Below are 13,156 nucleotides of genomic sequence, written 5' to 3' on the forward strand. Positions count from 1 at the left end.
CATGTGGAGTGAGGCTAAGGGGTGGATAAGACTGGAGGGGTCCTTCCCAGGATGGGGTGCATTATGCGAAGAACACAGTCCGTTCTCAAAACACCTTTGTGCCCTTCCCTCTCCCCCTTCGTATTTCCACCTCGGCCAAGGCTGGCCTTGATCTCCTCCTGCTTTGGGCCCTGGAGAAAGAGCCTCCTTTCTGCGAGGGCCCAGGCACACCTCTAGACTTTGGGTGGAAAACGCTCTCCCAAGAGCCCCCCAACCCCCAGCTTGGCAGAGTCCCTATGATCCACCTCCGAGAATCCCCCTCAGCCTCCTCTTTGCTTTGTGCTCCTGCACTCCTCCCCTCTGTTCCCAAATTCCTTGTTCTTTTCTCATTTGCTGCCAAGGCAATTCTTCGAATTACATTCTTCACCCCTGCCTCCTCCAGACCCTCAGTGTCTTCAGAGAGTCTCCGTGCCCCCAGAAGGCACAGCTCCCTCCTACGCCCCCAGACACCTGGATTTTAAGGGCTTGTTTGCCTCATGTCCTGCTGTGTCTGAACCCACTGTTCTTTTTGAACTAGGACAGTGCTGTGTGTTTCCTCATGGTCCCAGCACGGCCTGGCGCGTGCCACACACATAGCAGGCGTCCCAGGAAGATCTGTGTTTTTGGACCCAGAGCCTAGGACATCAGAGGAAGGAGGGGACTTGCAGCTGTGATTTGTGTGACAGAGGAAGAAACAGGCCTTGAACAGTACTGTGATACTGTGATTGGGTGTCCTAATCTCTTCCCCTCTCTGGGCCTCAGTTTCCTTATCTGTCAAGTGAGGGGCAGGTAGCCTGATACTGGGACTGTCCCTCCTGACTGACATGGACCTCTTTCAGATCCTTCATTTGCCGCTTATTACAGCTGTGCAGGCTGGTTGGACCATTTCAGCCCATGTGTGGGTTTTCTGGTTGTGGGGGGAGCAGGGTTCTATCCCCCTGGGCTGCTGTGGGCTCCTGTGATGTTTCGGGGCTGCATTGTCCAGTCCCATCTCTGAGAAACATTATAAAAGCAAGCACTGTTTTCTCCCTTTTCCGGTCCCAGGCCCTTTCCCTACCCCTGCCAAGGGCCACTTTCTGTTACTACTGACTGTCCTCACTGGGAGGGAGTTTCTGAGAATCAAATACCTGGTCCTTCAGGAGGCTCAGGCAGGCCTGGATCAAATCATGTGGCCAGTTACGGTTCTACAGGGCAGCTGGAAAGGAAGGAGTTGAGGGGAGGGGGCAGAGAGGACCCCCATGATGGCGTTGTTGAAGAATACAGTGGACCAATGTCTCTGCCCCACCAGCCTCCTTAGCACGGTGTTTTACGCACTCGGTAACAAGAGCTGGGGGCACTCTGTTTTAGGAAAATTAATTTGGCAACTGGGACAGGGAACAGAAAGATCAACGGATTGGTTGTGATTGTTACCTAGGCAGGAGATTGATTGATTGATTGATTGATTCATTCATTCATTCATTCATTCATTCATGTGTTCATCCAGTATTTATGAAGCACTGCTGTGTGTCAGGCAGAGTTGTAGGTGCTTTGGATCCAGTGGTGGGAAAGACAGACAGAGTCCTCGGGAGCTTATGCACAAGAGGAGAGACTCACAAAACAGAAGCATGTCAGGTAATGAGTTCTGCTTCTAGAAGTGGCAGGGTAGCTTGCACAGTCTAACTCTCTGGCCAAGGGGGCTTATAGACAAAGGATATAATACAAAATACCGTGGCTTGAGAGCAATCAAAAACAGCCAGATGCCGGTGAGGAAACAATCTCCAAAACAAAAGAAGCAGATGAGGTGAGAGGTTCATTGAAGCAGTGTCTCCTCCTGACAGCACTGCCCCATTTGAAGACCTCAAACAGAAAGTGGTAGTTTTACTGGTCACTGTTTGGGGCTACCAGAAAAGCTAAAAATTGAGAGGGAAAATCCTGGAAAGGAAGGAGCCATAATGGTTTTCTCTTACAAATTCTCCTCAAGTCCTTGGCAACTAATAAACTGTGCCTGGGCGGGGTGGGGCATTAAGAAACCCATGAAGAAACAGCAGCGGAGAGGGAACAGAGTTTGGAATTCAAGTTCCACCAAGTTAGAGGGACTTGATCATTGCCTGAGGTTTTCCTTTGAAACTCCAGAAGGGTCTCACCTTATGATTAAACCCAAGGCTAACAGCCACACCCTAAGACTAGAGGCAAAACCAAAACAACCCTGCCCTAGTAAAGCCTAAAACCAAGCCCCTACAAGATCAAGATGATCCACCAGTAATTTAACTGCCTGCCAGAACAAAACTCAACATTCTTTTTAGGAAGATTAAAAAAAAAAAAATCCAGACTCCCTGTAACATGTCATCCACGGCATCCTGTATACAATAAAAAAAAAATCCAGACTCTTTATAACATTATCCACAATGTCCAGTATGCAACAAAAATTACTAGACATGCAGGCAGCTGGAAAAAGTGACCCATAATCAAGAGAAAAAAATAATCAGACAAAGACTCACAGAATACCCAGATGTTGAAAAAAACATCAGATAATAATAAATACTGTGAAGAGAACTACAATCAAGCAATATGATAGAGAGTAACTAGGTGGCTACTTTAGATCAGGTCAGAAGGGCCTCTTTAAAGATGGGACTTTTGGGGCGCCTGGGTTGCTCAGTCCATTAAGCATTCAGCTCTTGATTTTTGGCTCAGGTCATGATCTAAGGGTCCTAGGACAGAGCCCCATGTTGGGCTTCACACTCAGTGGGGAGTCTGCTTGAGGATTCTCTCCTCCCTCTGCCCCTCTCCCTGCTTGAGCACTCACTCATGCACTCTCTCTCTCTCTCAAATAATTAAATTAATAAATCTTAAAAAAAAATAAAGGTGTGACTTTTTTGAAAAGTGAAATACCAGGCAGAGGAAACCGTGCAAGGGCCTTGAGGCAAGACAGTACCAAGCCTGGGGCGCCTGCTGGCTCAGTCGGTGGAGCGTGGAGCGTGTGACTCTTGTGTTCAGGGTTGTGAGTTGGAGCCCTACGTTGGGTGTAGAGATTACTTAAAAAAAAATAAAATCTTAAAAAAAAAAAAAAAGAAGAAGAAAAGAAGGAAGTACCACACTTGTTCAAAGAAGGGCAAGGAGGGCAATGTGACTTGAGCAAGGGGAAATAGTGTGATCCAGGATCAGACTGGTAGGCAGGACCAGACCATGTAGGATCTGTAAAAGTTCGAATTTTGTTTGAAGAGTGATGAATTGCCTTTGAAGGACTTTAAGCAGGAGGGAGACTTAAGGGAGACTTATATTAGGGAATAAGCTATTTGCCACCAATAAGTTATATTGTCATTGGAATTCTGGCTTTGCTCGTGGTGTTTTGTTTTGTTTTTTTTGCCATAAAAAATATTATTATGTCACTGAGTTCATCATTGTTTCCTCTATGACCTTCAACACTCCAATATCATTCAAAAATTTTTTTTGGAACTTCAGGGAGCCTGGGTGTCTCAGTGTATTAGGTGGCTGCCTTTGGCTCAGGTCATGGTCCTGGGATCCTGGGATCGAGTCCCGCATCGGGTTCCCCACTCAGTGGGGAGTCTGCTTCTCCCTCTCTCTGCCTTTCCCCCTGCTCGTTGTGTGCTCTCGCTCTCTCTTTTTCTCTCTTTCTCAAATAAATAAATAAAATCTTTAAATATATATATATGTACATTTATAAATTTTTTGGAACTTATTTACATCTTTAAAAAATCATCCTGGGTGGCCATGGAGAATGGCTTAAAAACGGATGATAAAGTCATATTGGAACAGAAAGAGCTTGGGGTTTGGACTTAGAAGACCAGGACCAAATTTCAGCTCCATCTCTGACCAGCCTCATGACTGGTCAAATCATTTCACTACCCTTAGTCAATTGCTCTGCGTGTACCATGTAAGAGTAGTCATCATAATGGCAAGAAGAGTTACTTACAGTGCTCTTACCGTGTGCCAGACCCTGCTCCAAACACTTGACATGTAGTCTCTCATTTAACCTTCACAATAGTCTGAAGAGGAGACTGAGTCAGAGAGGTTAACGCAACTTGCCTGTCACAAGCTGGGGTTTGAGCCCTAGCAGTCAGATTCATGGCTTCAAGCCATGGAAATTATCCTGAAAGGCTAGTGGCTAACAGATGCAAAAGTTCCTTGGGGACAGGGCTGTGCTGTATGTGAATGTTGTGTGTTTCAGCGGCAGCCTGGGAACAAGTAGAAGGTGGTGAAACGTGGGTGTCAGGCCTAGGTTTGCTTCCTGGCTGCGTGACACTGAGCAGGTCACTTCTCTAAACTAACCATGTTTCTCTTTTTTATCCCTCCCTCCCTCCCTCCCTTTCTTTCTTCACCCCTTCCTTCCCTTCCTCCCTCCCTCTCTCTCTCTCAGCTTTACTGAGATAACGGCTCACATATCAAAGTACTCATCCATTTAAAACATACAATTAATTGGGTTTTACTGTATTCGCAGAATTTGGCAGCTATCACATCAATCTAACTTTAGAACATTTTCATCACCCCAAAAGAGACCCTGTACCCCTTAGCAGTCACTTCCCATTCCCATCACCCCCAGCCTAGCCCCAGGCAACCACTGTCTACTTTCCACACATTTAAGTCTCAATTTCTTAATCTGTAAAGTCAGCGTGCTTGGGCACAGGTTGGATTGCCCTGATGTCCCTGGAGTGTCTGCACAGTGAGGTGATGGGTGACCCGATGCAGGATTGGGGGGTGCCCTATATAGAGCTAAATGCTGCTTACAAAGTAAGGTGTGAAATGGTTATGGGCAGCATGAACGATTGGATGTGGGGTGGGGTGGGTGGTGTTGGGAAGATTCTAGAAGTCAGGAAAGGGAGGATCCAGTGAAGCTGAGGGGCACAGGGGATGAACAAGACAAATTATGGCAGACCAGAGAGAAACTTTGGCGGGAAAACCACGCTGTGTCATGGAGTTTGGGATAAAGTGGCAATGTGCCCTGAGATGTCAATGCCTCCACTGCTCCTCGTAAGATCTTTGGAAAAACATACAGTACCCAGCCTGCCATATGGAGCTGGGTTTGCTTTTGAAGGTGGGACAGAGGGCTGAGTCCTGCCTCTAGGTTGAGTGTGGGGCTGGAGCAGAGGCTGGCCATGCAAGCTCTGCCTCCTCTGGGCACAGGAGGGGGGCACTGCCTCTCACCCCCACCTCAAAGTGTTGGGGGTGAGGACTGAGTGATTTGCCCTATAAGAGAGGGCCTCAACCCAGTGCCAGGTTCAGCGGCAGCGTCTGAAGTTGGCCCTGGCCGTCAAGAGCCAGCCCAGAGAGCCCCTGTGATGGCTTCATGTCCTGCCTTCCCTTCCAGAACCCAACGTCTTCCTCATCTTCAGCCATGGACTGCAGGGCTGCCTGGAGGCCCAGGGTGGGCAGGTCAGAGTCTCCCCAGCCTGCAATGCCAGTCTTCCTGCCCAGCGCTGGAAGTGGGTCTCCCGAAACCGGCTCTTCAGCCTGGGCACCATGCAGTGCCTGGGCACCGGATGGCCGGGCACCAACACCACGGCCTCCCTGGGCATGTACGAATGTGACCGGGAGGCGCTGAATCTTCGCTGGCACTGTCGAACACTGGGTGACCAGCTGTCCCAGCTCCTGGGGGGTCGCACCAGCAACACGTCCAAGGCTGGCGGCCCCGAGCGTGGCGACCAGACCCGCAGCGGCCAGTGGCGCATCTATGGCAGCGATGAGGATCTGTGTGCGCGGCCCTACTATGGTGAGAAGCTGCTTGCCGGGAAGGGCCGGGGTCCCCGGTGTCAGGAGGACTGGAGCCACAGAGTGACAGACGCAGAAGTGACAGGGCCTTTGGCCTCTGCAGACCTTTGGCAGCCCTATCTTTAATTACAATGGGAAGCATTTGGGAATAATTAAGAAAATGAACTTCAAAGCATTTATTTTTAAGAAATTACAAAATGACTACATGCTTCTAAAGACCTCAAACAGTATAAAAGCGTATAACATAAAATTAAATGAAAATTCCCTTCCAGGCCCACGCTCCAGGGTAGACCCTAGAGTAACTCCCATAGGTGTCTTGATCCCCATTTCACAGGGGTGACCAGGGACCACAGTCACCCAGGTGCGGGGCCTTTTGTGGTGGACAGCTCCGTCCTGGGGGTCCTTTTCCTGTAAGACATCCTGAGTTCTGAGATGGAACTTGGGGGGAGGGGAAGCCAGATTTTGGACAGGCATCATGGGGAACCCCTTCCCAGCCCTATGGGATGAATAGCAGGACCTCTCCAGGCTCTTGCGCTGACCCAGTGGCAGAGGGAGCCTTAAAGCCTTAAGCGCCACTTTGCATCAGGGCCCCATCCCCGGCTCCCTGGGATAGAGGATTTTCCCTGAGGTCTGAGGGAGGCGGGCAGCCTCTGGGGTCCAGACGCCAAGGGACCGGCTCCCTTCCTGCAGAGGTCTACACCATCCAGGGGAACTCCCACGGGAAGCCATGCACCATCCCCTTCAAGTATGACAACCAGTGGTTCCACAGCTGCACCAGCACGGGCCGAGAGGACGGGCACCTGTGGTGCGCCACCACCCAGGACTACGGCAAGGACGAGCGCTGGGGCTTCTGCCCGATCAAGAGTGAGAGCCGGGTGGACGGGGTGGGCCAGGGCGGCTCCCAGAGGGAGGCTGACCTTCAGCGGCCTCGGGGTGGGAGGAAGAATGTTCCAGACTGGGGTGATAAGACACCCCTCCTCCTAGCGGAGCAGCAGGTGTGGGGGTCTCTGCACTCCTTGAGGGACTGCTGTCGTGGTGGCAGGTAATGACTGTGAGACCTTCTGGGACAAGGACCAGCTGACTGACAGCTGCTACCAGTTTAACTTCCAGTCCACGCTGTCCTGGAGGGAGGCCTGGGCTAGCTGCGAGCAGCAGGGGGCAGACTTGCTGAGCATCACTGAGATCCATGAGCAGACCTACATCAACGGTGAGGTGGCAAGGCGGGGGAGGGGAGGGCTGGGCCTGGGGGCTGGGGGAAGGCATGGGGGGCAGGAACCTGAGACCCGCTCCCCATCTGTGGAGCGCCCCAAGCATTTCTGCTGGTGGGGCAGCGAGGACATTGGTGGGGGGCACAGAGTGAGAGGGCGGAGGGTGGGGCGATCCCCTTCTCACCGCGCCTGTCCTGCGTTCAGGGCTCCTCACTGGCTACAGCTCCACACTGTGGATTGGCCTTAATGACCTGGACACCAGTGGAGGCTGGCAGTGGTCCGACAACTCGCCCCTGAAGTACCTCAACTGGGAGAGCGGTGAGGCGTGGGGTTCAGGGTGCAGGGCGGCCTGGGACTGCAAAGGCCTTTGGCCTCTTTATTCCTCTCCTGGTACCCTGCTCCAGGCGGTGTGGGGGCGCTAGGCGGTGGGGCAGCTCCCCACCCCCCACTCCTGGACTGGGCCCTACTAGAACCTGATGCCCTCCCCTCGGGGTGCAGGGCTCGGGGAGCGCGCTGGATTTCAGGCCTGGCCAGGGTGGCGGTGGGGGCCAGTACCAGGGCTGGGTGGAGGGTTCGGGACCATGTGGCCCGGGGCAGGGAGGAGAGGCAGCGAGGGACCCCCGCCCCCCCGTCGCCGCCTAGCGCCCAGGGGCCGGGGTGTGAGTTTCTCTCTCCTGGGGTGCTGGCGCCCTGCCCTCCCCACAGATCAGCCGGACAACCCCAGCGAGGAGAACTGCGGGGTGATCCGCACGGAGTCCTCGGGCGGCTGGCAGAACCGCGACTGCAGCATCGCGCTGCCCTACGTGTGCAAGAAGAAGCCGAACGCCACGGCCGAGCGCCCGCCTCCGGGTGAGTGGAGCTGCGGGCCGGGTGCGGGGCGGGGCGGGCCTGGGGCGGGGAGGGCCGCGGCACCAGGGGACTCTGATCCGCTGAGGGACGAGGTGGACGCTCCATTAATTCTTCCCGAGAACGTTTTTCGAGAACCGTGTTAAATGCTGGCAGTTCGCACTGTCCTTGTGGCAGTCACACTCTCCTGGAGGGCGACAGACATCTCAATGCACAATTAGAATAGCCCGAGTCCTGTGCCATTATAAAAATATGTGTAATAAATGTTAGAGGGGAAGAAATGCCTAGAGAAGAAACTGCTTAAGCTCCTGGGAGTTAAGAAGGATTTCGTGGAAGTGACATTTGATTTGGGCCTTTCAAGTTGACTGTAAATCTTAAAAGCGGTGAAGAGGTGTGAGGGAAGGGCATTCCTGGCAGCGGGAACCACATGTGCAAAGGTGTAGAGGCATGGAAGTATACAGCAGCTTTTAATTTGGTGAGCATTGTGGTCTGTTTGGAGTATAGACTCTAATCACTTAAAGTGCGGTTTTTGAAGGGGCAGCATAGCACGCCCTGGGAGCTGGTTATACGTGCAGAATCTCAGCCCCCCCCCCACCTGCACTTCGTAAGGTCCTCAGGCCATGCGTGTGCAGGTGCAGCCGAGGAGTGCAGGTCTCAGCCAGTCCCCGAAGGGTCTTGGCTGCTGGGTCCAGTTTGGGTGGGGCCACGTAGGCTGTGGGGAGCCTCTGCAGGATTTTAAGCCAGGGAGTGTCTGGCTGCTATTTGTGATTCACAGAGGGCCTGTGGAGGAGGTTGGGGCAATGGGCACAGCCCTGCTTTGGGGACTGCGCCCCTCCCTGGTGTGCAGCTTTCGGTCTCTGAGTGCAAATCGCAAATAAATTCCGACCCCTTGCAGGGTTGTTGTAAGGCTGGAGACCTGGCCTGGCCCAAAGGAGCGTGCCCTTGGGGGCCGAGGATGTGTATCCGTGTCGGTTGGGAGGGCTACTCCGGTCGTCCAGTAGCCACGGGGATGGTGAAGAGGGCATTTTTTTTTTTTTTACAAGGAAAATACATCAGATCCAGAAAAAATCCACAGACTCACGGAAAGTAAAGAGCTTAAAGAGAGAGACCATTAAAGTATTGGCAAAGAGTGAATCAGGGCCGTCACCGGCCACCGCTTTCTCTCCTCCTCTCCTAAGGGGTCAGGAGCAAAGGCTTAAAACATTGGTGCCCCGCAGCTAGGACACCCCAGCTCTATGAGGGAGCCAGTGGCCGGGGCCAGTTCTAGGTCTTCTCAGAAGCTGCTATGTGAAGGAAGGAGAGTCCCCCTTCGGGCAGGCCTAGCCTATCTGTGGCCCCCTTCGGGCCTGGCCCCTCACCAAGTCCTCTGTCCCCAGATGTCCCCAGTGTGGGCAAGGTTGGGGGAGGTGTCCTGTGGGGCCTCCTGGACCCGCAGGTGTGTGTGTGGCTGTGGGTCGTCTCTTCCATCCCGCTCTGAGCGGTTTCTTGGAGGGGTTCTGCCTTCTGGGTCTCATCACACAAGGCGTGTCATTCTAAAGGCAGGCACCATTGTGCCCCCAAAGCATCCACATTTCCTGAGTTTCCCTCCTCCCAACAGCCAAAGAAGGCCCCTTGGGTCTGAGCTTGGGTTCCCTCTGCGGCGTCAGCCTTGGGTCTCACCCGGGAAGGCTGAGGCGATGATTGACAAGTCTGAGGCTCAGGCTCAGCCCTCCCCTTTGCTGGGCCTCCAAGAAACAGTACGCTGGACCCTGGAGCGTCTCGCAGAATGGAGTGGATCCCAGAATCCCAGTGTGGGGCGATGCTTCGAGTGGGCACATGCTTTCCCTCCCGGCCAGGCAGAATCCTGCCCGAGCCTGACATTGTGGGTGGTTCAGTGAAGTCCTGTTTTCTCTTGCCAAGGCCCAAGTGAGGGCTTGTTTGCTACAGCTGCTCTGGGACCCCAGTCCTAGACAGTGAAGCTGAAATGCGTGGAAGTGGGGGTGAGGAAGAGCCTGTTACCGGTGGGTTTCTCAGCCCTGGATGGAGCCCAGCATGTAGGGGAAGGAGCAAGAGGAGAGATGCCTGCTAGGGGATTCCTTCCAGTCCGCAGTGACTGCCTGGGCCGCTGGCCTGGTGGGCCCCACTTCCCTTCCCTTCACCCTGGACTGCCAGGGTCAGTACCAAGTCCACACTCAATGTATGCTGTTTGAGGTAGTGACAGTGGTTTCATTTATTAAGCAAGGTGGACATAAGCGAAGTTTGAATCTAGAATAGGAAAGCCCATTTACAGAGGTGGAAACTGAGGCTCCGAGGGCCGGTCTCATCTGAGTCCCCACCCATCTCTTTCTGAAAGCTCCTCGCTGGAGGGCCCATCCTGTCTTGGGTGAAATCTGCCACCACCTCCCAGGGCTCTGCCTCTGGGCCTCCAGCCTCCCTGGAGGGCTTGGTCTTTTTCACATCTGGTGGCCAGGGCTGATCTGAGACAGGTATGGGGAGGAGGGGACTTCGGGGCCCTGCCCTTGCTGATACCCAGCGGGTCAAGGCCCCCAGTCTGCGTGGCTTGGTCCCTGAACAGCACCTCGTGGGTCTCTGCAGACGTGTGGGCCAACGTGAAGGTGGAGTGCGAGCCCAGCTGGCAGCCCTTCCAGGGCCACTGCTATCGCCTGCAGGCTGAGAAGCGCAGCTGGCAGGAGTCCAAGAAGGCGTGTCTGCGGGGCGGGGGCGACCTGCTCAGTATCCACAGCATGGCCGAGCTGGAGTTCATCACCAAGCAGATCAAGCAAGGTGAGGGGCGGCTTGTCCGCACTCCCGGGGCAGAGGGCAGAGGGCAGGACCTCCCAAGACAGGACCATCTCTCCGTCCGCCGCCGCGGCCGAGGCTGACGTCTCCGCGTGCTGTCTCCCCTCCCCCCTGCTGCACCCCAGAGGTGGAGGAGCTGTGGATCGGCCTCAACGACTTGAAACTGCAGATGAATTTTGAGTGGTCTGATGGGAGCCTCGTGAGCTTCACCCACTGGCACCCCTTTGAGCCCAACAACTTCCGGGACAGCCTGGAGGACTGTGTCACCATCTGGGGGCCGGTGAGAACCCCCTCTCCCCAGCCTCCTGGTGTCACCCTGGCTGAAGGAGGGCTACTGTCAGCTAGCTCCTGCCTCCATTCCAGCCCACCATTTTCTCAGAAGCCCCACTTCCCCACCAACTCCTTCCCTTCCACGTGGAGAGATTGCCAGGGTTTGAATCCTTCCCGCCCCCGACAAGCTGGGTCACCTTGGGCAAGTTACTTAGCCTCTCTGTGCTCGGTTTCCTCATCTGTCAATGGAACACTAATAGTGCCGACCTCAGAGGGTCACTGGGAGGATTAAAGGGGTTCATTCTGGAGCAGCCCGAGGACGCTGCCTGGCACCATCCTGGTCTGCCAGCTGCTCTGCCCCACTGGCAGGTGGCATCGGAAGCTGCATTTTATGGACCTGCTCCATTGGCAGGGCTGCTCTGTGCCAGCCCTACCCAGCCCAGGGTCCTGTCTCCTCCAAAAATGATGGGGTGGTGACTATTTGCCATGGCTTTGACTCAGATGCAGTGTGGGTAGATGAAGGAATTGATGGAGGGGTTCAAGGAGATGTGAGAGCCTTTAAAAAGACAAAGTCAGAGGGGCAGACTACCGACTCCAGGGACAGAGAGGACATTCTGCAGTGAGATCCTGCAAACAGTGCCAGGACTGTGGAGACAGAGCCATCTGGCATAAGGGATGCTATTTAAAAATTTATAAACAATTATTTGTTGAGTGTCTGCCACGTGCCAGGCATTCTCCTGGGGGCTGGGACACAAACACCCTTGCCCTCTGGATGGAGCTGAAGGCAGATAAACTGCTGGCTAGGAGACGGCAGACACAGGACAGCCCAGAACACACAGGGCTCAAGTTGGAGACAGGGGCAGGTCTAAAAATCAAGTTCACCAAAGGCTTTGGGGAAGGGGGGCTGAGATGCTCCCTCATCCTGTGTCCCTAGGAAGGTCGTTGGAACGATAGTCCCTGCAACCAGTCCTTGCCGTCCATCTGCAAGAAGGCAGGCCAGCTGAGCCAGGGGGCAGCTGAAGAGGACCACGGCTGCCGGAAGGTGAGGGTGCTTCTGGAGCTGCTCCTGGCTGGGGCCAACCAGAGGGGCTCCCCGGAGAGGGAGGGGGCAGATGGAGTCCTGCAGCCTCCCATGGCATCCTCCCTTTCTTGGCATGTCCCTTCTTCCTGCTTTCCAAACTGCTTTGTTCCAGAAAGGGTGACACTGGATGAGGTGGGCTGGGGTAGGGTGGTGGCTGTTGGGAGGAAGCAGAGCCCCCCCCCCACTCTGCATGAAGAAGCTACTTCCCAGAGGCAGCGGAGAACAGGAGGTGGGTGTGGGCAGGCCCCCAAGTCATCACCGGAGTGAGGCTGCTGGGGTGCACCCCAGTCCTCTGTCACTTCTGTCTTTGCTGGCACACATCATGCCATCTGGTGGAGCGAGTGCTTGTCAGTCTCCTCTGGAGGAATGAGGCCATTCTGGTGTCCTCTTTCTTGCCTTCCTAGCCCCAGGGGCTTCCAGACAGGGAGGGAGGGGATCAGGACTGACTGGGTTAGTGGGGCAGTGCATGTATGAATGAGGGTGTGGGTGGGTGATGCACCCAGCCCCTCCCAGGCCCCCCACAACCTGGCTCTCAGCCAAAGGGCGGTGTAAGTGGTGTGGCGGAATATGGGGAGATTGCCCAAAAAAGACACTTTATGGTGTTTGGCTCCTGATGGCTCCATCTGCCAGGGCCACACTCCTGCCAGCCCCTTACGGCCAGTCTGGCTCTTCACTGTTTCCTTTTGGAGTAAGCCCCCTTACTGCACCTCACGTGAACTCCAAGCTCTCCCCCAGGGGGAGAGGCCTGAAACAACAACAGGCATGACCGGCAGTGGGGTGGAGAGAGAGCAGACAGGGGCCCTGCTGAAGCGCCTGGAGGGCCAGTGTGGTCAGGGACCGCCCAGGGGCTCTGTCCTGCCCTGGTGGGGGGTGGGGAGTGAGGACGAGTGACGAATTGCCCTGGCACCGGGCCTCCGAAAATGTGTTTGCAATGTTGAGCAGCTCCAGTTAATATCCTGGGAGAGCTGGGATCTTAGCACAGCCCTACCTACCCCTCCACGCCCCCCCCCCGCCAAGCCCACCGACACCCTGCAGCTTCTCTTTTGCTCTGGGTCCTGCCCAAGGGGCTGTGTCTCTCTCCCAACCTTGAATCTACCTCAGGGCTTCCCATTTCAAGGGCTCCTAGATGTGAAGGCCCCGGCAGGCACCTGATGTCTCTTAGGAGGAGCAGGCCTGTGGTGAAGACAGGGGTAGCCTTTGTGGTACAGGTTCAAGGCCAGATTCCCCCTTGTATTATTGTCTGTGCATAAAG

The 13,156-nt window shown here is 54.6% G+C and overlaps 1 protein-coding gene across 1 annotated transcript in view; it reads left to right on the plus strand.

Moving 5' to 3' along the window:
• MRC2 (mannose receptor C type 2) overlaps positions 1 to 13,156 on the plus strand; it is a 59,080-nt gene that overhangs the window by 26,783 nt on the left and 19,141 nt on the right. Inside the window, 8 exon segments of the mRNA XM_034640213.1 lie at positions 5,321 to 5,722; positions 6,412 to 6,585; positions 6,764 to 6,928; positions 7,134 to 7,247; positions 7,635 to 7,778; positions 10,350 to 10,538; positions 10,679 to 10,833; positions 11,758 to 11,865. Of these exon segments, the coding sequence (XP_034496104.1) occupies positions 5,321 to 5,722; positions 6,412 to 6,585; positions 6,764 to 6,928; positions 7,134 to 7,247; positions 7,635 to 7,778; positions 10,350 to 10,538; positions 10,679 to 10,833; positions 11,758 to 11,865 (1,451 nt within the window).

The sequence above is a fragment of the Ailuropoda melanoleuca genome, chromosome 13 (genome assembly GCF_002007445.2).
Source record: "Ailuropoda melanoleuca isolate Jingjing chromosome 13, ASM200744v2, whole genome shotgun sequence".
NCBI classification, from domain to species: Eukaryota; Metazoa; Chordata; class Mammalia; order Carnivora; family Ursidae; genus Ailuropoda; species Ailuropoda melanoleuca.